This window comes from Pelophylax lessonae (assembly GCF_965119305.1).
Source record: "Pelophylax lessonae genome assembly, chromosome: 1".
In the NCBI taxonomy this organism is placed as follows: domain Eukaryota; kingdom Metazoa; phylum Chordata; class Amphibia; order Anura; family Ranidae; genus Pelophylax; species Pelophylax lessonae.
The window spans coordinates 736,250,388-736,274,423 of record NC_138768.1 but is presented as its reverse complement, the minus strand read 5'-3'; the positions used below and the strand labels follow the sequence as shown (position 1 = coordinate 736,274,423).

The window sequence follows — 24,036 nt, the reverse complement described above, 5'->3', positions numbered from 1 at the left end:
TGCCTATAGTTCTACTTTAACTATGATAAACACAACTCTACAGCCCCTTCCTTAACAATAAATAGAAGCAAGTAAACAGCAAGTAAAAATAAAGCAGCATTTTTTTTTAAAAATGTATAAAAAATATAGAACAAATATACAATAGGTGTCATCCTAATTTTTGGTGCAGAAGTGGAAATATACTTTAAGGTTAAGAAACAAACATGACTCAATTTCCATGAAAATATCAAGTGGGTGGAAATAAATATTTTTACAATTAACTTATCTTCTGGAGTATAAATTAATGATGTAGCTATTTGCATTATCATCTGCATGATTACCAAAATCAGCTGGCAACTGTCTTCATCTGTCAGACAGTCTGGGTTTATTACTACATTTAAAAGATCATCATTAAGAGCGCTTAAACAGTTAAGAACAATAAGAAAATTAAGATGGGTCACTGCACTCTGCCAGTCACCAATACTTTTTTGTTCTTTTTTGCTTTGTTTATTGAAAATACAATGATGATAATATGTAAGCATAGAAACAACATTATAGGGCATGCTGCCACTATTTTATCAAAATAATAAACTGCTAGTCAGTATTATATGAGGCTAGAGGAAGGGTCTAAAAAAAAAAATAAAAAAAAAAGACTAGCCAATAGCCTAAGGATTTGATGAATCAGGTAAAAATATCATTGATGTCAACAGACCTCAATTTATAAATCAAGCATTTATGATGTACCCTGTCAAATGCTTTGGCGAACTCTAAATACACTACATGCACAGGCCTTCCTCTATCCAGATTACAGCTCACTTCCTCACAAAATGTTAAAATATAACTAAAGGAAATACTTTTTTTTCAGATTTGGATAGAGTGGAGATGTATTAGAACACCTTTCAGTTTTTATTGCTTTGTGTCCCTGTTAAGGAGAGTCAGCCTCTCTATTTTTTTCCTCTTTTATTATGCTAATTAAAAGTAAAAGAAAATCACACATTTCGGGTTGTTATCAGAAAAGTAATAGTGGGGAAATATTCAAATTGGGACCCAAGGGATTCCAATGCTTTGCAGGGTTTTCTTTTCACTTACTGTTTGCCTATGGAACATTAAGTGAAGATACATCTCCCTAATGGGACACAGATGGGGGAAAAAACATCTGACAGGAGTTATAACCCTCCCTTGCTCTATCCAAAATGAAAAAAAAAGTTTTGCTTATAGTTCTACCAGGTTGGTCTGGCAAGAATGATTTATAAACCCATGCTGGTTACTACTAATAATACTATTTTCATAAGCAGATTTTTGGATATGGACTCTCACCATCCCTCCCAATAGTTTACATTGATGAAAGGCTGGCTGGCCTGTAGTTTCCTGGTATGTATCTCAGCCCTTTACCTTGCTATTCAGGGCATTGGCAGATGTATTGCCTTCAGTGTATAGGCTTTGCTGGAAGCTGGAGGTCTCTTTATTTACGATGATCTACACAGAGGGAATCTGTAGCAGGCGGGCACTACAGAGTGACAAAAAAGCCCAGAATCTGGATGCAGAGGGGGTTGATTTACTAAAGGAAAATAGGCTTTTCACTTTGCAAAGGAAGTTGCATTTTCCCCAGAGCTTAGTGAATGAAGCAAAGCTCTGCTGATTTCCATCATTCGACCATGAGCAAGCAAAAATTCAGTTTTTTTTTTTTTTTCATTTTCCTTGCATATGATTGAATATTCCTTTCAATGTAAAACCACCGCCTTCACTATGCTCTGGGGCAAATTCCTTTACCAAGTGCAGCTTCCCTTAAAACAGCCTATTTGCCTTTAGACAAACATCCCCAGAGACTCTAATATAAATAGAACTGGTGACTGTGGAAATAAACTGACAGATTGAAGCCCAGGCCAAAAGCATTATTACCAATAGCATGTATTCTTTAAAAGTGGATCTCTGGACAAACCATTTTTCTTTTTTTAAGATAGGTGAAGGCATTGAACCTCTTTAAGATTTGTACTGCTGTCTGCTTCCCCATTGGTAATATTTTTTCTCGCTTCCCCTATGATAATTGGCCACCAGGACTAGGAGGTAAGGATAAATCTCTTAAACAGAGACACAGCAAAACAAATAATAATAATAATAATAATGATTATAATAACGGTCTCACTCTTTTCAAAACTAACATAAAAAGGTTCTGCTGAAGTTATGTTAGGATTAATTTCCTGCAAAATGAATATACAAACCTAGAATAATGCTAAACTAACCTTCAAATTTAATTGTGAATATTATGAAGACATGTGTGGGAATGTTTTTATCTCTAGATGCACATCTAGTCAGCACTCCAGTTAACGAATTATAAAAAGGAAAGGGTCTTGCCCTCTGTGACTACCATATGAGGCAGCTGGAGGAGCTGAGATAAACAGAAGCTCTGAGATCATTGTTTCGCATTATTAACCTTGCCTTTGCCTGTCGTATCCATCTCTCAGAAAGCACACTGCACTAAAATATGGATCTCTGTTAAGAGTGTTTTAAAAGCTCTTAGCTCTGCAATTAATATAGTATTTCTGGAGCCTTGTCAGCTATCAGAATGTGTCAAGGGAAGGCAATTGTGTCCAGAAAATGTGTCCTCTACAACAGACTGGTGATACTGTTCATAGCAACCAGATCATTTTATTTAACCCATGTTTTTAACAAAAGGTTATCATTTTACATCTACTGTATAACCTTGCTGTTTTATAACAAGCTATAATATATTTGAGGGCCTTTACTGTATTTGAAGACTAGACTTTGAATCAAAAAGCCAACGATGTTCCTTTCTTCCTACTTTGCTTCCAAAATTATTTTCTCCTCTTCTATACTGTACATTATCTTCACATATCTGGTAATAGTTTCCTTCTTTCGCTAATATACTCCCCTTCTCTTCTCCATACTACTCTCCCCTCCCTACCTCCTGTAACGGATCAGCCAGCACCCTGACCGGGTACCTCCATTGACAGATGCACCTAGTGCTTCCCGAGGGCTCCAAGCACTCCACCAGACACCGTAACCACTTCAGACCCCACAAAACGCTGCAGCTTGGTTAGGGTCTCACCGTCTCCTACCAACCCTGGACCCTCGATAAGGCTCCAGGTTCCCATGGGTGAACCTCTTTCCCCAGAGAGTGCAGCAGAATAAGCTCTTACACAAGCTCTTACAAGAGCTTAGTGATTATTTAAGGGAGTATGGAAGACCATAGCAATCCCTTGTAGCATATTCCCTCAATAAAAGACAGGACTCTAGATTGAGGGTGAAGTAACTTTAGAACAACTTTATTGATCAAGAAACAGATTTATATACAGTTTTCACCCACAAGGTTACCACCCAGGTGGACCTTGTTGAAAACTGGACGTGACATTCACAATCCAATAGGAACAGAGTTTTACAATCTCATACAGTGTACACAATCCCTCCCCTCTGGTTGATTACAGTAGCATATGCAGATAAAAGTGTATACAGGAACTAAACTAATTATCTAGCCATCTGGATAGAACAATGTGAGGTCATTAACAATGGAACAGACAGGTAAACTTTAACACAATACACATTCCCTCCCAATACACAAACAATAGGGAAGTCTGCGAATGACAGTCTTTGTGTCTCTCTCACAGCCAAGCATGGAATACACTGTGTAAGGTGGTATTAAATCTTCATATTTCTATATGAAGATTTTGCTGACAAATATTGAAGTAATCCAAACCATTACTTATCTGTCTTTCACTCATAGTGACGGTTAGTACCGTCACACCTCCCATATCTTTTTTTCACTTCCAACCTCTTTTTACAATTTTAACCACTTGCCAACTGGGCACTTTCACCCCCCTTCCTGCCCAGGCCGATTTTCAGCTTTCAGTGTTGTCGCACTTTGAATGACAATTACGCAGTCATGCAATGCTGTATCCAAACAAAATTTTTATCAATTTTGAGACTGATAGGGCTTTCTTTTGGTGGTATTTATTCACCACTGGGGTTTTTATTTTTTGCTAAATAAACAAAAACAACCTCTTTTTACAATTTTAACCACTTGCCAACTGGGCACTTTCACCCCCCTTCCTGCCCAGGCCGATTTTCAGCTTTCAGTGTTGTCGCACTTTGAATGACAATTACGCAGTCATGCAATGCTGTATCCAAACAAAATTTTTATCATTTTTGAGACAGATAGGGCTTTCTTTTGGTGGTATTTATTCACCACTGGGGTTTTTATTTTTTGCTAAATAAACAAAAACAGACCGAAAATTTTGAAAAAGAAAACGTTTCTGTTATAAAATTTTGTAAATAATGGGATTTTTGACTTACCGTAAAATCCATTTCACACAGCTCCTGATCTTCATAACCATTGGGTTATATTGCCCCCTACATGAGTAGGACACTAGGCAGAAAAAAAAGTCTGTCTACACCTATGGGCAGTCCCAGGGGGTATACTTTTCTCTGCACCAACGACCAGGTGGCTGCATTTCAAACCTGCATCACTAACACCTGAAGACAGAAGGCCCAAGAGGCACTAAGTGCCCGAGTAGAGTGTGCCTTGACAGGGGAAGGAGGAACCCGACCCCTGATGGAATAGGCTTGAATCACCGTCTGTCTGATCCATCTGGAAATGGTCGCAGAGGAAGTGGACAACCCTTACCGAGGCCCATTTATGAGCACAAATAGTGAGTCTTACTTCCTAAAAGACCCCATAACTGCCAGGTACACCCTAATTGCCCGGACCACATCCAAGGCATGCAAGGCAATTTCCTTTGGATGTTTTGGCCTGGGACATAGGGAAGGCAACACAATGTCTTCATTCAAATGAAAATCAGAGACAACCTTTGGAATGAACGATGTACAGGGGCAAAGAACTACCTTATCTGTGAACCGCTAAGTAAGGTGAATGACAGGTTAACGCCACCAATTCTGACACCCTGCGTGCCACCTTCTGTGACAGTGTAAGCAGGGGAATCTACCAAAGATTCTCAAAAAGGGGCTTCTGGAGGACTGAGAGCACCAAATTGAGGTCCCAAGGTGGTAACAGAGGCCGCACCGGAGGTGGCAAGTGCCTAACTCCCTGAAGAAAAATACGCACCAGGGAGTATGTGGCCAAAGACCGTAGAAATAGGATCGCTAATGTCGACACCTGACCCTTGATAGTACTCAAGGCCAGTTTCTGCTCAACCCCCCCCCCCCTCCCCATTGAAGGAAGGTCAAGATCTGTGCCACTGAACAAGAGCGAGGATGAACCCCAAGAGATTCACACCACGCAATGTACGTCTTCCACTTACTATGGTAGATCTTCCTGGAAGTAGGTTTCTTAGCTTTTAACAGCGTTGGAAACACTGACTCGTGACTGTAAAGCAGGACGGGAGAGTTGTCCTTGGGACAGCAGATCCTCCTTGAGAGGAAGCTTGCATAGAACGTCGGTGACCTCCGCACCAGATCAGCGTACCAAGCCTGGTGAGACTAGTCCAGAGTCACTAAGATGACTGGAATCCCTTCTGCCTCAATCCTGCATAGATGTCTTGGCAGAAGCTTAAAAGAAGGGAAGGCGAAAAACAGATGACACTGACTCTACTGGGCCACCAGCGCATCTGTGGCATCCGCCAGAGGATCCTGTGACAAAGCCACAAACCTCTGCACCTTTCTATTGAGCTGGGAAGCCAACAGATCCACCTTGGGGATGCCCCACCAGAGACACAACTGATGAAACCCCCCCCCCCCTGGATAAAGGGACCACTCCCCTTGGTCCAACGCCTGCTGACTGAGGTAATTCACCTGCAAGTTTTCCACCCCAAGAATGTATATGGTGGAGAGTGCTGGAACAAACCGTTCTGCCCACCTTAGAGTGATGGTTACCTCCAGGGCCTCCAGGACACTTCTTGTGCCCCCCTGGTGACTGACATAAGCCACGGCCGTGGCATTGTCTGATTAAATACGCACTGGACATCCCTGAAGATGATACATCCAATGTTCCAGGCACAGTCTGATCTCTCGGAGTTCCAAGACATTGATCAGTAGTCTAGACTCTTCCAGTGTCCAGATCCCCTGAGCAGAATATTTGCCGAGGACGCCTCCCCAACTGGATAGGCTGGCATTCATGGTGACCATTGTCCAATACAAGGGGAGGAACCAGAGACTGTGGATCCTTGTCCCATTTGGCCAAAATCTCCCTTGCAGAGCCCTCATATGAAACTGTGCAAACAGAGCCGCCTCGAAGGTAGACACAATCAGGGCCAGCACCTGCATGCAAGTCCTGAGGGATTGCCATCTGCTGAACAGCAGGAGATGAATTGCTGCCTGTAATCTATGAGGTTGTCCAGAGGAAGGAGCACTCTGGCTAAGGCTGAGTCCAGAGTCAGATCCAGATAGTCCAGCTTGTGCACGGCATTGATGGGCACCGATAGGCAGCACAGATAGGTGGCACTGGTGGGCACTGATTGGCAGCACTGTTGGGCACTGATTGGCAGCACTGGTGGGCACTGTTGGGGCTGAATTGATCATCATCACACTGATGCTCAGTGCCCTTATTATTAGTGTAGATGTCCCATGTGGATTTGCCGGTTATTGGCTCTCCTCTCCTCCCACACTGTCAGCGTGAGGAGAGGATTGCTGATAACGGGCAAATCCTGTTTGCAATGTGATCAGCTGTGATTGAACACAGCTGATCACGTGGTAAAGAGCCGCCATGATTGGCTCTCTACCACAAGCTGTGATCAGCTGTATCTGAAGGACGTAGCAATCACAGATCACTGCCGATGCGCGCCCAAGGGGGTGCGTAGGCAGTGCAAGCATAGAAGGACGTCATATGATGGCCTCCTGGCAAAGTGCGACCCCCTCTGTAGCCATCATTCGGCCCACATGTGTCATACCCCAGCATTTTATTATGCCGAGGAGGCACAGGTGCATAATCAATAACAGGCTGAAATATATCCCAGCTGAACACTGTACAGAATGTTATTCACGTTTTAGTTTCACAACATTTTATTAGTGTTTTTTAGGCCCCGTTCACACTGGGGCGATCCGACTTGCCGGGGCGACCTCATAAGTCGCGGCGCGCTGCTCGCACCGCGACCACGGAGCGGCCGGCACGGACTTCATAACATTGAAGTCTATGCAGGTCGCTCCGGGTCGCCCCAAAGAAGCTCCGGACCCTTTTTCTAAGTTGGAACGACTTGTGTCACTCCTATTAAAACGGGTCCACAGCTTCTCTATGGCAGGCGACCTACGGCGACCTGTCAGGCGACCAGGTCGCCTGACAGGTCGCCCCAGTGTGAACGGGGGCTTAAAGTAAGTAACAAAACAAGAAATGTAAACAAATCCTTATGAGAACAAACTAGGGTAAATCAAGAGTATTACAAATAAAATGGGGTAACCCCTTGTGTACAATGTATCATTCAGTACCATTAGTGCATATAAGAAGTGAGAGGGGGTACAATTGAACAGCCAAGGTAATGTGTGTAATGTGATCAGAATGATCTGAGCCGCTCTTATAGGGGGTAAAATGAGTCCAAGCTGAAAAGAGTACTTAAGAACCATGTTCCCAGTGGTGTATTTAGGTTTTGTGCTGCCCTAGGCCAGACTAAACTCGTGCGCCCCCTAATTTAAATACGGCCCACCCCTTCCTGTTAAGGACACACCCCTTCCTGTTTCAGACCACCCGCCCTGTCATCTGTAAACCACACCCCTTCCTCTTTAGGCTCAACTCTTCCTCTTTGTACTTTAAAAGTACTGTAGGTACAAAGTGCTTACTTGTATATTTTGATGTTTTGTATGGGTACGTCGGTTCGTGGGAGCTCTCCTGGGGGCCCTCACTAGGCAGCGGGGATGGCGGCCACAATTGCCGCTGGGCACCCGCGATCACTCCCCACAGGGAGAGAACGATGGTCTGCTGTTGTAAACGGCAGACCATTATTCTCTCTGAAATGATCACAGAGCTCCTGTGTTCCTCCTATACAGGATCACAGGTCTCTATGTTAATTTCACAAGTCCCTCCCCCATATAGTTAGAAAACACTCCCCTAGGCTCACACTTAACCCTTTGATCACCCCTGGGTTACCCCTTCCCTGCCAGTGTCATTAGTACAGTAACAGTGCATATTTATAGCACTGATTACTGTAGTAATGTCACTGGTACCCCCAAAAATGTCAGTTAGGGGTCCGATCTGTCCACCGCAATTTCGCAGTCCCGCTAAAAATCGCAAATCGCCGCCATTACTAGTAAACAAATAAATAAAAATGACAAATCTTTACCATAGTTTGTAGACTTGATAATTTTTGCGCAAACCAATCCAAATACGCTTGTTGGGATTTTTTTTACCAAAAATATATAGCAGAATACAAATTGGCCTAAAATGATGAAAAATTTTGATTTGAATTTTTTTTTTTTGGGAATATATAGAGCATAATGTGAAAAAAAATTGTTGCTCTTTTTTTTGTTTATAGCGCAATAAACATATATCGCAGAGGTGATCAAATACCACCAAAAGAAAGCTATTTGTGGGAAAAAAAGGACATCAATTTTATTTGGGTACAGCGTCATATGACCGCGCAATTGTCCGTTAACTCCCTTAGCGGTAACCCCGAGCGTGACTGGAGGTGTTTTTTTCATGCTAGGATCGGTATCCCTGAGTCACGCTCGGGGTAGATGTGCAGAGCCTGCAGCGGGGTTCCTTACTTTCTCCTGGCGATCCAGCGATGATCTCCCATTGCTGTGATCGCCCCCGAGATCCCCACCGCGCCGTCCGTCGCTCTGATGACTTCCTGGTTCCGTTCCCTGCAGCAGCAATGGTGCATGGGAGCGGAACTGGGAGGGAAATTCAAATGTTGCACAAACACAAACACATAAAAAGGAGGTGATACAATGTAATCTGAGAGGATTACACTGTATCACCTTAGTATCAGTAAAATATCAAATATTATAAATTGTAAATTATAAATTGTGTTATTAATATATATTATATATATATTATAATATATTTTATAATATATTTATTATTAATATAATATTTATATTTTATAATATATTTATATTTTATAATATATATATATATATATATATATTATAAATTATAAATATCAAAAAATTGTACCGCTTTTGGTACATAATTCCTGACATAATCAAACCGCCAGGGAGGTTAAAGTAAAGCAGTGCCGAATTGCAAAATATGGCCTGGTCATTAAGGGGGAAATCTTCCAGTCCAGAAGTGGTTAAAGCTTGGAGCAGTTTGCAGTACAGTAAATTAACTTTCGCTGCATGTGAACTGCTAAATGACTTTACATTGATTTTAGCATGTATGGAGTACTTTGCACATGCTAAAATCAATGCAAACTCATTTAACAGTTCACATGCAGTAAAAGTTAATTTACTGTACTGCAAACTGCTCCATATTTGTTGAACATATATTTGCTGCAAAACTTAAATGGAATTAGTAATTGTAATTGCCAATATAGCAGTGGTGGTACTACTGGCACCGTGGTAACCTAAAATCGTTCCTACCTGCTCCTGCAGTCAGATCGTCCTGGCCTGGCTGGGGGTTCCCTGGTCCTTCTCTCTCCTCCTCCTCCTCCTTCACTTAGACCCCGCCCCGCCGCGGGGAGCAGCTAGTATTCCACAGGCCGCACGGAGGAGGGTAGGTGGAGCACTAGGCTCCGCCCCACCCACTGATTGAAGAGCAGCCGGTTTGGCCACTCACTGCGGCTCTATGGGGGCGCGAGATCCTCCCTCCCTGTGGCACGTACGCCCCTACTGAAAGCCAGACTGTGTGTGTGGAGTGTGGGAGGCGGCGGGAGGCAGGTAAGGACCAGGCATAGTTGTGCGCAGCCCATTGCATTAGGGTGTGCACCCCAAAGCGCAAACACCCATGCCTTTGTCTGCAGCCTGAACTACAGAGAGCAGTGAATGAATGGGAAGTGCTCCATGCTGAGTGGCTAGTAAAGTTTACTATGCTTCAGTTATGAATGAACACAATGAGTGAGTGTGTTCACTGTGTTCATTTAGAAAAGGAAGGGGCTGGTAAATTACATATTTCCTAGCCGCTTCCCCTGCTCTCCATCCTGAAACTTACCCCACAGCAGCCAGGGGGAGAGGAGGGAAGCCAGCAGCACTGCGGGCTGAGGGAGGTCAACAGGGGAGGGGGAAGGAGCCTGGGCAGTAGAGGAAATCGGCACTGCACATTGCACATAGTTATTGGGGTGTACCCAGGCACACCTGGCACAACCCTTGTGCACGCCTATGGGACCAGGTAAGTGACGGAGGCGGCGGAACTCGCAAACAAGATGACCAGAGCACTATAGACATGTCTCGGTCTCGGATCCGTTTTTTTTTTTATGCGGAGGAGCGGCATTTTTGCCACCCCCTGCAAAGTGCTGCCCTAGGCCTAGTCGGCCTAGGCCAAAATACAGCAGTGCATGTTCCTACTTTGAGGGTTCTTAAAAGTAGTTGGCGGGTATGGATCTAATCTATATAAAAAATGGAATGGGTGGGGTTAACTAATTAAGCATTTATCCTGCAATGCCACCACTCATCTGGGTAAGCCAACATAGCCTAAACATATATGCAAAAAAAGTCCCATATCGACCACGGGAAAAAGAAGCTATAAAGTCAGCTCAGGATAAGGCAGAGGGAAAATTTATTTCAATGAACAGTATGATTTAATGTAATCAAATTTAGTTTAATGATATAAGGGGAAAATGTTCCCACATGAATATATGACAAGCTGGTTACAAAACATAAGTGACAAAAGCTGCAGCAGCAAAACATAAAACAGAAGACAAGACAAACGAAAATGACAGTAATAACATCAATTCCAACCAGCCGGTTACCAGGTGTTGCTCGCCTATAGAGGGACACCTACGGCTTCAGCTGTATGGGAATACCACAAGTGTGGTGCAGGGTCCCCCTAAGTGCAAGCCCCCAAGAGCTCGAGCTGCAGGAGATGGGAAAAAAATGGGGGGGGGGGAAGGGTCCCATGGTCAATAAGGATATAATCTAATATTTATTGTTATCAGGGCAAAAAGGCCATGGAAATGAATGAGAGGATAGAGAAGGAAAGAGGACGAAAAAAAAAAAAAAAAAAAGAACACAAGAAAAGGGGGGGGGGGAGAGAGGGAAAGCCATAGGATAAAGAGGGAGGGAGAGATGGATTAGGTGGGGATAGGTTGAGCTCAGCATCCTGCGCCTCTCTTGGATACGATTAATATATTGGGTTTTGCATGTGTCAGGTAAAGTCTGCTGATTCTTGGTAATGCAGCCAGAAGACCCAAGAGTGGGTAAATACGGAAGAGTTGAGTTCTGCCATTTCTAACTTTCTGAGTATGTTTAAACCAGTCAGAAAGTTTGGGGGGTCTGTGGAGTGGTACTCACGTTTTAGGGCTGTATGTGTTCAAGGACATATGAATTGGGAACACAGAATTCAGTGATGCCCTGGGGAAACCCTTCCTCAAAATTCCCTGAGCATTTAAAAGCATGCCCAGTGCAGGAAATTCTTCATGGGATTGGGGTCTGTGCAGAGAGGATTTTTGGTGGGAGAGGATGGGCTCTCCATTCTTTCAAATTGCTAACTCTGGACTGGACACATTGGGATACCTTTAGAGATCACTGGAACCTTGAAAGGTAAACATTTGTTAAAGAATAATAGTCATTTTTGTGTAGTGTGGGTTAAAGGGCCCCTAAAACCAAATCACTTTGAGGAGGGGACAACTGCCTAGGTCCATGGTAGGTGTAACATTAGCCCTCACTTCCAAGCACCCCCTTCTGGGTACTGGGGGTGCAAAACAGGCTGGTGCCTTTCCTTATTAGGGCTTTGCATGCAGACCTCTCCCTTGCTATGAAAATACCAGGCCTGCATGCCCGCCTGCCATTATTGCTGAAATTGTTCGTATTCACAATTTCAGCACCACGGATAGCAAATGTCAGTGAATGAATTAACAGATTCCTGTTATTTAACAGAATTCACTCAAAGTAAGTTCAAAGGTGAAAAATAGCTGCTACGGTACTATGAAGATTCATCTAGGCATGTTTTAACCTAACAGTTACATATTGAATGTCATATAATACATAAGACAAAGCCTGCCAGATTTGTCCTGCCATTAGCTGGGTAAATCTCATTGAGTCCTACTCCTCTTCTGTGACTCAACGTCCATTATGGAATCAATAGTAGCTATGCCACTCCAAATTGGCCTCTTTCCCTGTACCACCAATTCCCATCAGGTGCATGCCCAGGAGCGCATCCCTGCTCAGCTGTGGCACTTGTCAAGTAGAATTGAAGTGGCTACACACTGATGTCCCCAATGTAAAACCAGTTTTACTATAATAAATAAATGCTGATCTCCATGATTAGGCCCTTAGTGGAGTGAAATGCATTGGAGCGGGAGGTGAACAGGTGAGACTATATGTTGTGAATCCTCCGTTTTATTATATTAATGCTGTTTTTACATTGACAATGGCATGCCTGGTTCATTTCTTTTAGTATCCATTGTATTTCCATCCGGCTTCAACTAAACTGATCATACTAACCATTGCCAATGGCACACAATGAAACATTGTCGCAATAGTGTTTGTGTTCCTAATTCTACATCCCTAATAATGTAATGTGAAATTACATGGGTGACTTCCTCATGACTCAATTCTATGACGTTACTGCCGTCACACAACATGTCAACAGCCTGTAAATATCAAGCATAAAAAAAAAAAAAAAAAAAACACTATTGTAACATTTTTCTATCTTATTAACTTGGTTTCCCTTACAGATTTATTACCTGTATAGTCTAAATCACAGAGATTGCTCCTGTATCCTAATGAAAAGGTTGATGGTCCTGCAGTCTGCAAAACATTAAACAGGAGAAAATTATGGACATTTGTCACAGCAAAATGAGACTTCTTGAGGCAGTTATTAGAATACTGGCAGTTATACGCAGGCTAAGATGTACTGTCAGTTTAACTTCATTATGACTTGTAATTTATCACTAAGCAGTGCTATTATTACTAGTGTAGCTACCTAGCAGCCGAGCTTTATTTATTTCTCCACCAGGCTGGGGTTACACACAAGGAACTGATCATTTTTATGCAAAAGTATAACAATGTCCTATTATTTTTATCTATTCCTATTTGCTAATACTTGATTGCCATAAAAGTCCAGGGTAAAAAGTGACATAGCACAAAAATTCAACTCAGCTTTATAAACCTACAATGTAAGTGAAATAATATTTTTTTTTTCCTATGATCCACTCTTGCAAAAAAAAAAAAAAAAGACCTGAGCTGGAGGCCTTAATAAATAAAGCACTATACTGTGTGCATTTATACAGACATCACAGGAAGCAAACGCTGTATATGTAATGAGAAAATATGCCTGCTCTCATGTATGCATAAGTATATTTACAAACTATGCACAAAAATAATGCTTTTTAAAGTACTTTACATGAAATCTTATTAATTGTCAGACTGGTTTACTAAAGCATTGGAAAAGATTTGCTTCAAATATCCAATCATGTGAACAGAAACTCCCTTTCCACCTATTTTATCTGCATGTGGTTGGATAATTAAAGTGAGTATTCACACAATTTATTATAAAAATTCTCAAATCCTTTAGTAAAACAGCCTCAACATGCTTTATTTTTGTAATTGCTTTCATGTAAAAATTGTTCTCAACAAATGAAATGTAACTATGTTTGTTATATGCATTACCAAAAGCATGCAGTCTTAAAATAATACTTGGGAAATCATATATAACATACAGGTGAGTTTTTAATGTTGTTCTATGGACATAGCTGGAAAATATGTCCTCCTGAACTTAAAGAGGTTTTAAAGTCTAAATGTTTTTTACCTTATTGCATTCCCTGCATAAAGATAAAAAAAACATTTAGCTCCGTTTTCTAACCCCTGCCCCTAAACACTTACAGTATCTCACAAAAGTGAGTACACCCCTCACATTTTTGAAAATATTTTATTATTTCTTTTCATCTGACAGCACTGAAGAAATGACACTTTACTACAATGTGAAGTAGTGAGTGTACAGCTTGTATACCAGTGTACATTTGCTGCCCCCTCAAAACAACTCAACACACAGCCATTAATGGCTAAACCGATGGCAACAAAAGTGAGTACACCCCTAAGTGAAAATGTCCAAATTGGGCACAATTGGGCACATTTTCCCTCCCCAGTGTCATGTGGCTCGTTAGTGTTACAAGGTCTCAGGTGTGAATGAGAGCAGGTGTGTTAAATTTGTTGTTATCGCTCTCACTCTCTCATACTGGTCCCTGGAAGTTCAACATGGCACCTCATGACAAAGAACTCTCTGAGGATCTGAAAAAAAGAATTGTTGCTTTACATAAAGCTGGCTTAGGCTATAAGAAGATTGCCAAGACCCTGAAACTGAGCTTCAGCACTGTGGCCAAGACCATACAGTGGTTTAACAGGATAGGTTCCACTCAGAACAGGCCTCGCCATGGTCGACCAAAGTAGTTGAGTGCACGTGCTCAGCGTCCTATCCAGAGGTTGTCTTTGGGAAATAGATGTATGTGTGCTGCCAGCATTGCTGCAGAGGTTGAAGGGGTGGGGAGGTCAGCCTATCAGTGCTCAGACCATACGTCACACACTGCATCAAACTGGTCTGCATGGCTGTCGTCCCAGAAGGAAGCCTCTTCAAAAGATGATGCACAAGAAAGTCCCCAAACAGTTTTTTTAAGACAAGCAGACTAAGGACATGGATTGGAAAAAGTACTATTTGTACCAAAATAAAAAATATGCAAAATAAGTGTGCAAAATGTGACAATGAATTAAAGAGTTTGTTCACCAATGCCAGAAGTCTGCCAAGCAAAATAAGTGAGTGGGAATCTATGGTGCACGAGGAGAACTATGATTTAATTGGTTTTGCTGAATCTTGGCTTTATTCTTCAGATGACTGGGCTATTAATATTCCTGGCTATGCTCTCTATCAGAAAGACAGGGTAAAATGGAGGGGAGGTGGTGTCTGTCTCTATGTGAGAAGTGATTTCAAAGTGAGTGTGAAAGAGGATCTAGTTGATGGAGAGTGTGATGAGTCTGAAGCAGTATGGGTGGAAATGTACATGGGTGAGTGTAATACAAAGATTATCATTGGAGTTTGTTATAGACCCCCCCCCCAGTATTATTGAGGAGGTGGGGACTTGGCTCCTGGCACAGATAGAAAGGGCTGCAAGGGCTGGGACAGTGATAATAATGGGGGGATTTTAACTACCCAGACATTGACTGGAGTAATGGCACTGCTGGAACAGTTAAAGGGCAAAAATTTATAGACAATTTTATGGTACAGTTTATTGAGGCCCCGACTAGAAATGATGCTCTGTTGGACCTGGTAATCTCAAACCATGCAGAGCTTATTAATCTTGTTCATATAAAAGAGCGCCAATTTATTTTATTTTTCTTCATACTTTACTGATAGTGGTGACACTATAAAATTGGCAGCACCTTTTGTGGTCTTCTATCATTCTTTTCACCTTTTTTCCTTATTTTGATGAGCTCTACTTCTGATATCTATTAGTCCAGTCAAATACAGTTTATTCCGTTGATAGCGCATTGGTTCCGACCTCTTGCATAGTGACAACAATATGATTTCATTTAATGTTAGCTGTAAGCAAAAAATGCATACAGTAATATGCCAGTCAGTACTGTTTAATCACTTATCAGGAAGTGGAAAATTCAGGGATCTCTTGATACCAAGCCAAGGTTAGGTAGACCAAGAAAATTGCAGCCACAACTGCCAGAAGAATTGTTTGTGATACAAAGCAAAACCCACAGATAACTTCAGGAGAAATACAGGCTGCTCTGGAAAAAGACAGTGTGGTTGTTTCATGAAGCACAATATGATGATACTTGAACAAAAATGAACTATATGGTCGAGTTGCCAGAAAGAAGCCTTTACTGTACCAATGCTACAAAAACCCTAGTGAGGCGGGTCAAGGTGTTGTCGGGCATATTGTAACCAGGCTTTTTTGTGGCATTCGAACAGTGAACGAAAATCACCATCCAGGTAGTGTGCAGTATGCAAGCCATGCCCTCTGGCATGTTTCTTCCCACCCACCAGGGCTTAGTTATAGATAGAAAGTCATATGTGTCACGGCTCTCACCATGCCATACAGACGGCCAGGTGTGGCCGCCGTTAAGTACCTAACAGGGGATTTCAACCTGGATACTTTGATGTTCTGTCCCTGTTATCCTGCCTCTGAGCCACACTTCAGTTCATATGGATTCAGTCTTGTTTATCTGGTATTGCCTGCAGCACTAGGGGGCTGGACCTTACCTGAGAATGCTCTTGTCTCTCACTGTCCAACTGAAGCTAATATCTCATTTAAGCAAGGTATAAAACACTGCCTCTCCCTGAGAGCAGTGTCAGTTCATTGTTCCTGGTTGACAGATTTATTTCCTGTGTTCTTGTCTCCTGAGCTTGTTTTCCAGACTGACTCCAGCTTCTGACCTTGCCTCCGCTTCGTGTTTATCCTGATTTTTGGCATCCATTGACTACAGTTATTCCTGGACTATCCTTCCCTTTGTATTTCTGTATTCCTGCTAATTGGAGCACTTTTCCTGCCAAGCCCCCATGCACAGATTCACAGCCCAGGTGGCTTCCTTACCTGGTCACCTTGGACTGTGGATATCTGCAAGAGTGAGCGTACATCTCTGCGCTACAGACTCCAACCAAGGTAAGCCCTGACAATATGACTAAACCCCCGATGGGTGGTGTGTTGTGGAAATTGCATATTTAACAGTGGCTCACTAATGATACCTTTCTTTTGTAAAGATTTGGAAGGAAGTTTGGCCAAGCCTAACCCCCCCCCCCCCTTCAAAGTCACTGTCCAAACAATGGATAAAAAGCCCTTTTGTCCTCAGGACAAAGGGTGTTGGTTTGGGGGGATGGTATATTCGAAATACTTCTGGCCAAAGCTGCAAGAAAAGTCAGTCTCAAACGAAACATCCATGAAGCAATGACTGCTGACTTTTCTCTGTGCTATGTGCTTGGAATGAGACTCCATGGCTGCAAACTTCTTTTAGTTAAGTATATTTGCTTTATCTTTATCTGTATCTGCTAGTCTTGTATTATGCTCCTAAATATTGTAATAGTTTTGTATGTACAGATTGTATTTGCATAGTAAAAGCACATTTATACACCACAAAGGTCTAAGTTTCCTTGGTTGTACCGCAAAGTAACCCTTGCTAGAAACGCAAGCAAAATATTTGGGGGCTCCGCCGTGATTGCGCTATAAATTCAACTGAAACAGACCTGTTTGTTTTCTGTGGTGTGTTGTGTAGCTTGTGCTAGGTAAAAAATGCTGCGTAAGCTGTTTAGGAAAAGCAAGGCTGCAGAGGTTTCTGGTGTCCTGAAGGAAATGTGCAGTTTACCTATCTGGGCCAGAGACAATGAGTGGGAGTCTCTTGCTAAAGAATTTGCAAAGTATGCTTCTCCTTTGAATAAGACTTGGGGTGATAAAATCTCAGATCATTTTGTAGATTTTAGCCTTAAGGGGTTGGATTTAAGTAAAGCAGAGAAGAGGACAGTTTCCACAGTGGGCTGGTATTTTCTTCATGCTCTCTATACAGAATCACAGAGAAGGGAGAAGGCAGAGGCAGAAGTTAAGTTATTGAAAGACCAGCTAGCAGTTGCTTCAGAGTGTGTGCGTTCAACTGCTAGTAGGGCTGATGATTTGCAAGAGCGGTGTGCAGCCCTCATGACCAAATCAATTAATGCCTTAAGGAAAAGAAAGGGATGTAAACCTGTTAGTAAAGCCAGGGTACTTGCCATTGTCACATCCCAAAACTGGGATTGTGAGGATGTCTCCTCCAATGATAGTGAGGATGAGGAGATAGTGTTTGATGTTTCTGATGATGATCATCCAATGGGAAAGAAAAAGTGTGCCAGACCTCTCATTACTAAGCATAGGAAAAGGCAACATGATAGAGAGGATATGGCAGATGGGGAGGTGCATTATCGCAACCCCAGAGATGTTGAATTTGAAGAAGTCAGGGAGTTTACACAAACTGAACTCCATGAGCTTGCAAAACAATACAAACAAAGGTCCGGGGAACCCCTATTGAGTTGGCTCTTACGCTTGTGGGATGAAGGGGCGGACAGTGTTGTTTTGTCAGGCAAGGAAGCAGTGGCTTTGGGAGTGTTAACCCATGATCCACAATTGCGTCAGGCCATGCCAAAAGCCCGAGAGTTTAGTGTGAATTTTTCACTCTTAGACCTCGTGAGAGATGGTATAGTCCTAGTATACGCTAATCCTAGTGACCTGGAAAATACCTACTCGTGGAGAACATTAGGAGAAGGTATTTCCAGGTTACGTGAGATGGGTTGTATAACCGGATTAAATACATTTCCAGAATGGATGGGTCCAGATATGGAACCCTTCACTTCTGCTCTGCGCTCTAAGCTAATGAAGTCTGCACCATTTAATGTCAGGGCTCCTTTATTGTCTTTGCTGGGAGGCCTGGGTTTAAACAGCAAAATTCATGAAGCAACAACCCTTTTAAGCCAGTTGGGGGAGCTAGAGGAGACTAAAACAAAACCTGTCAGGGCAGTAGATAAGGTCAGACAGGCAGAGAACAGGCTGAAAAGGACTTTTAAAGAGAAGAAAGGGAATGTGGGAGAGAAGACAGGAGGTGAAGAGAAAACCAGACTAGTTATCTCTAGGAAACAAATGTGGGTATACCTATTAAAGGCAGGAGTACCTAAAAGTGAGATAGATGGCATCTCTACTGCAGAAATTTTGAAGCGGTGGAAACATTTAGTGGGGGAAACTGTCAGGGTTAGAAACACTACTCCTAGTGAAGATAACATCAGCCTAGATTTAGAGACAACAGAACAGACCCCTCCTGTTAGTCTCAAACCCATTCCCAAAACTGAACATGAACCCAAACCCAAATCCCTTTATCCTGGGGAGGAGTTAGAGAGAATCAGAAAAGGGGATTGGGAGGTTCCTTATTCTTTATGAAGGGAAGGTGGGTCTCCTGTAATAGCAATAAGAACAGTGACAGCAGGAGACCGACGCCCATATGCACCTGTCACTGTATGGTGGGGGAAGTCGTCTCCTCCTACACATGTCATGGCTTTAGTGGATACTGGAGCTGAAGTTACACTTTTGCAAGGAGATCCTTCCCATCACAAAGGAAAAGTGATTTATGTAGAAGGTTTGGGAGGGCAAACCACACCAGCAGTTAGGACACGGGTGAAATTGGCTATTGGCAAGGGACCAGGATTTTGGACAAATGTTTTGGTATCAGAGTTACCTGAAAATATTCTTGGGATGGATGTACTTCAAGGTCAGTCTATTCAGACTGAACAAGGTAAATTCACATTCGGGTATCCTGATAAAACATATCTGGTCAGGGCGGTGAAGGCTGTGGTCAGAGGTCATGCAAAATGGACCCCTGTCTTTATTCCTCCACCAGAGAAGCCAGTCTGTCTCAAGCAATACAGACTTCCTGGAGGCCACAAAGAAATTGGGGAAACTATTCATGAACTGTTAAGAGTAGGGATCCTTAGACCTGCTGTAAGTCCATTCTCATCTCCGGTGTTCCCACTAAAGAAACCTGATGGGACATATAGAATGACTGTGGATTACAGAGGTCTAAACAAAGTGGCACCTCCATTAAAGTTAGCTGTACCGGATATGATCTCAATCATTGAGAAAATTGCTAAAGAGGCAGGAGAATATCATGCTGTGATAGACCTGGCTAATGCTTTCTTTTCGATTTCAATAGACCCAGAGTGTCAGAACCAGTTTTCCTTTGTGTGGAATGGCCGCCAGTACACTTTCACTGTCCTTCCTCAAGGATACCTTCATTCTCCAACGATTTGTCATGGACTGATTGCCCGAGATTTAAGCACCCTAAATCTGAAAGTCGCTGTGTTTCACTACATTGATGACATCATGATCTCTGGAACAAAGGAAGATGTAACTGAAGCACTGCACCTGCTGATACAGCACATGGAGAGCAGAGGGTGGGCTATCAACAGAGACAAAGTCCAAGGACCTGCCACAGAGGTGAAATTCCTGGGAATGATGTGGACTGGGCCACAGAGGAAAATTCCAGAGACAGTTGTGCAAACTATCCAGGCATTGTTGCCACCTACTAGCAAAAAGGAGGCGCAGAAGTTCATTGGAGTTGTGGGATTCTGGAGATCATTCATCCCACATCTTGGACTGATTCTGAGGCCTATATACAATGTCACAAGAAAAAAGACTGAGTTCACATGGGGTTCAGAGCAGCGGACCGCATTCCTGGCTGCTAAAGAAGCCATTTTGCAGCATCAAGGATTGGGACCTGTGAGACAAGGAGTACCATTTCAGCTGGATGTAGTTGAGCAGGATGGTACAATATCTTGGAGTCTGTGGCAGCCAAATGAAAAGAAGGGACTGAGAGCAATACCCATTGGATTTTGGTCCAAACAACTTACAGGGGCACAGAAGAGATACACGCCCCTAGAGAAGTACCTGTTTGGGGCCTACACAGCACTTCAACACATAGAGACCATTACAGGAAAGGACACAGTCACCATCCATACTGCATTGCCAATAGCAGGATGGGTGAGAGATGATGGACTGACCACTAGGGCAGCTGTAGCCCAGAACCAAACACTAATGAAATGGAAATGGTACCTTCAAGAAAGAGGGGGTATTGCAGCCGGGGATGTCAGAGACATTTAAAAACAGTTGGCTGGGCTTGTCACTTTTACCAGCACCCATACAGAAGAAGAAATTCCTGTGCTGCAGTCATCCCCCATTCACGAGGCTCCACCCTTTGAGTCTCTGTCAGATAAGATGAAGGAGTCAGCATGGTTCACTGATGGTTCAGCCATAGTCACCTCGTCTGGGCGTAAATGGACAGCAGCAGCCTACAACCCGAGTACAGACACAGTCCTGCAGGAGACCGGAATTGGAGGGTCCAGTCAGTATACAGAGTTGAAAGCTGTAGTGATGACTCTTCAGGAGGATCTTTCTTCCCATGTCACCATCTGCACTGACAGCTGGGCAGTCTTTAAAGGACTGACAACTTGGATGTCCACGTGGAAGTCCAATGAATGGTTGATTCATGGAAAGGTGGTGTGGGGAGGCAAGGAAGTCTGGGACTTCATCTGGAAGGAAGCTCTCTCCCGCACCATAAAAGCGGGGCATGTTGATGCACATGTGCCCCTGGTCCCAGACTTTGAGAACTATAACAGAGTGGCAGACGAAATTGCCAAGGTGAATGCAGTTGTGCCAATTGATCCTGTCTTGATGAACTTGGCCAACTGGGCCCACAAGCAATCTGGACATTTGGGGCAGAAAGCCACATATGAATGGGCACAGCAAAGAGGATTGCCCATATCAATGGACATGATAAGGACTGTAATAGGCAATTGTACAGTGTGTGGAGAAGTGCGACAATGGCCATTGCAAAAGTACTCCACCGGGTCGATTAAGAGGGGAGAGAGGCCTGCAGAGATTTGGCAGATTGACTTCATCGGTCCCCTGCCCCGGGGAAACAATGGACTGAGGTATTGTTGCACTGCAGTGGACACCTATTCAGGACTTTTGTTTATTCATCCTTGCAAACGTGCAGATCAAGCCGCAACACTTCAACTGCTACAGAAAATTGTTGTTGCGTATGGCTGTCCCAAACAAGTCCAAAGTGATAATGGCTCACACTTCACCGGATCAACAGTACAGCAATGGGCCAAAGATTCTGGAGTTTACTGGTTGTGCCACATCCCATACCATCCACAGGCAGCTGGTTTGATTGAAAGATACAATGGGCTATTGAAGGACCAGATACGCCAAGTTACACCCACACGTACACTAAGGGGGTGGGATCGGGTCCTCACACAGGCAGTCATGTTGTTAAATTCTAGGCCACTAGCCAAAAGCACACCATATGAAAGGATGGTTGGGGCTGGGATGCAGATTCCACAGCTAGAGTGCAGAGTTCAGTATTTACACAAGGTTCCTGAAAGAACAGGGTTTAACAGGTACCAAGTTACTGCTTCCCATGACATAGAAACCAAGAGTGACATATCTGAAGCTGAAGCCTATCTAGGAATGAGAGGGAATCTGGCAGGAAGGTTTGAAGTTATATTTGCATTGGCAGATGAGCTTCAGGACAGTGGCTGGGACTCTGATTGGTTAGTGGATACTTCCCAGCAAGAGTGGAAACTGAGGCTCTATAATATCAAACCTTCCAAAATAAACAGCAGTGATCTTCTAGGAAATATCAGTATATTTCCTCTCCTCCCTATTGATGTTCTTTGGGAGGATCAGAAGTGGATACAGGCAGGTGGAAAAGTGTTGGTCAGAGATCCAGGCAAGAAGTCAGTTAGAGGAGAGATTGTAGCTGAAGGGCCGGGATCTACTGTATATGTATTATTAGAAGGAACAGATAATCCGCTTTGTTTTCCACTCCACAGGCTGTCTCCGATTTGATCCATAGAAAGACCAGAGAAAGTGGTTACATGATGGACAGAATGATGGAAGACCGCAAGAGCTATGGAGAGCAAGGCTTTTTGATTACAAGCCTGGACTTGTTTTCTAAAGAACGTTAGATTTGACTTTTCTAATGAACTTTTAGCCAAAGACTGAAATACCTTCATAGTTATAGGAGGGGGTTGTATTTTAGTTAGTTCCCCCATTGTGTTTTATTTAAGATAAACCAGGGGGTGGGAGAATTATTAGATGTCTTTATGTAAAGTTGGAGGCATTATGTCATTTGTGAGCCAAGGGGTGGAGTGTTGTGGAAATTGCATATTTAACAGTGGCTCACTAATGATACCTTTCTTTTGTAAAGATTTGGAAGGAAGTTTGGCCAAGCCTAACCCCCCCCCTTCAAAGTCACTGTCCAAACAATGGATAAAAAGCCCTTTTGTCCTCAGGACAAAGGGTGTTGGTTTGGGGGGATGGTATATTCTAAATACTTCTGGCCAAAGCTGCAAGAAAAGTCAGTCTCAAACGAAATATCCATGAAGCGATGACTGCTGACTTTTCTCTGTGCCATGTGCTTGGAATGAGAATCCATGGCTGCAAACTTCTTTTAGTTAAGTATATTTGCTTTATCTTTATCTGTATCTGCTAGTCTTGTATTATGCTCCTAAATATTGTAATAGTTTTGTATGTACAGATTGTTTTTGCATAGTAAAAGCACATTTATACACCACAAAGGTCTAAGTTTCCTTGGTTGTACCGCAAAGTAACCCTTGCTAGAAACGCAAGCAAAATATGGTGGGGTGAAACATATCAGAGGGAGTGTCTTGTGGAGTGGTATAAGGCTGAGGCCAGCTCACACATGTTAACAACATAGACTAGACTGGGAGAGCGGCGATTTTTCTAAACATACTGCAGGCTACTGGATGGTGATTTTTTTATGTTGGCACCCTATTCCTGAGCACTAGCAGGACAATATAAATATTCCTTTTTTTGCCTAGAGTGGCACTACAAGTATAAGCAAGTCACAGAGAGCAAAGTGACAGCCTACAACCTAGCTATACTCACTTTAGCAGCATTCCGCAGCTGCCTATTCTTCTGCCACAGACACCATAAAAAACCTGGTGCTTCAGGCACAGAGCAGTATGTTACCTCCACCTATGGTGCAATGCTCAGACCTAGCAGGAAATTTCTACACCCAAACGCTGTCACATGACAAAAGCGGGTGACATCATCACTTCCTGTAGGCTCTGACACCACGATATATTTTATGATGACTGTTGTGGAGAAAGGGTTGGTGGGAAAGCACTGTGCAGGTGAGTATAACTGGGTTTGGAGGTAGGCTTTAAAGAGAGCCTGCCACTTTGTCCTGAATAGTGTCAAGGTGATAGGGTCCCCTTAAAAGACAGACACATTTCTGTACCTTAAAAAGCACTTTATTACCTGGGGTCTAGGTCTCATATGCATTGGATTAGCCACTGCTCGGTAGGAGGCTGAGTATGATGTTCTGGGCAAAACAGGCCCTGTACATAAGACACATGTAACCAGAGGTTATAACACAATCATAAGTCATAAGTGTCTCTACCAATATACCACAACACAGTGAAACAGTCAGTTTTAAGAAGAAAATCAATTCATTAAATGT

General features: G+C 43.0%; 1 protein-coding gene across 1 annotated transcript in view; it reads right to left on the bottom strand.

The window, feature by feature from the left end:
* LOC309561210 (cyclic nucleotide-binding domain-containing protein 2-like) overlaps positions 1-24,036 on the bottom strand; it is a 191,108-nt gene that overhangs the window by 48,780 nt on the left and 118,292 nt on the right. The window contains exons 12-13 of the mRNA XM_082264983.1: positions 23,835-23,914; positions 12,723-12,786 (exon numbers count right to left, since the gene is read on the bottom strand). Of these exons, the coding sequence (XP_082121109.1) occupies positions 12,723-12,786; positions 23,835-23,914 (144 nt within the window). The remainder of the gene's footprint in view (positions 1-12,722; positions 12,787-23,834; positions 23,915-24,036) is intronic.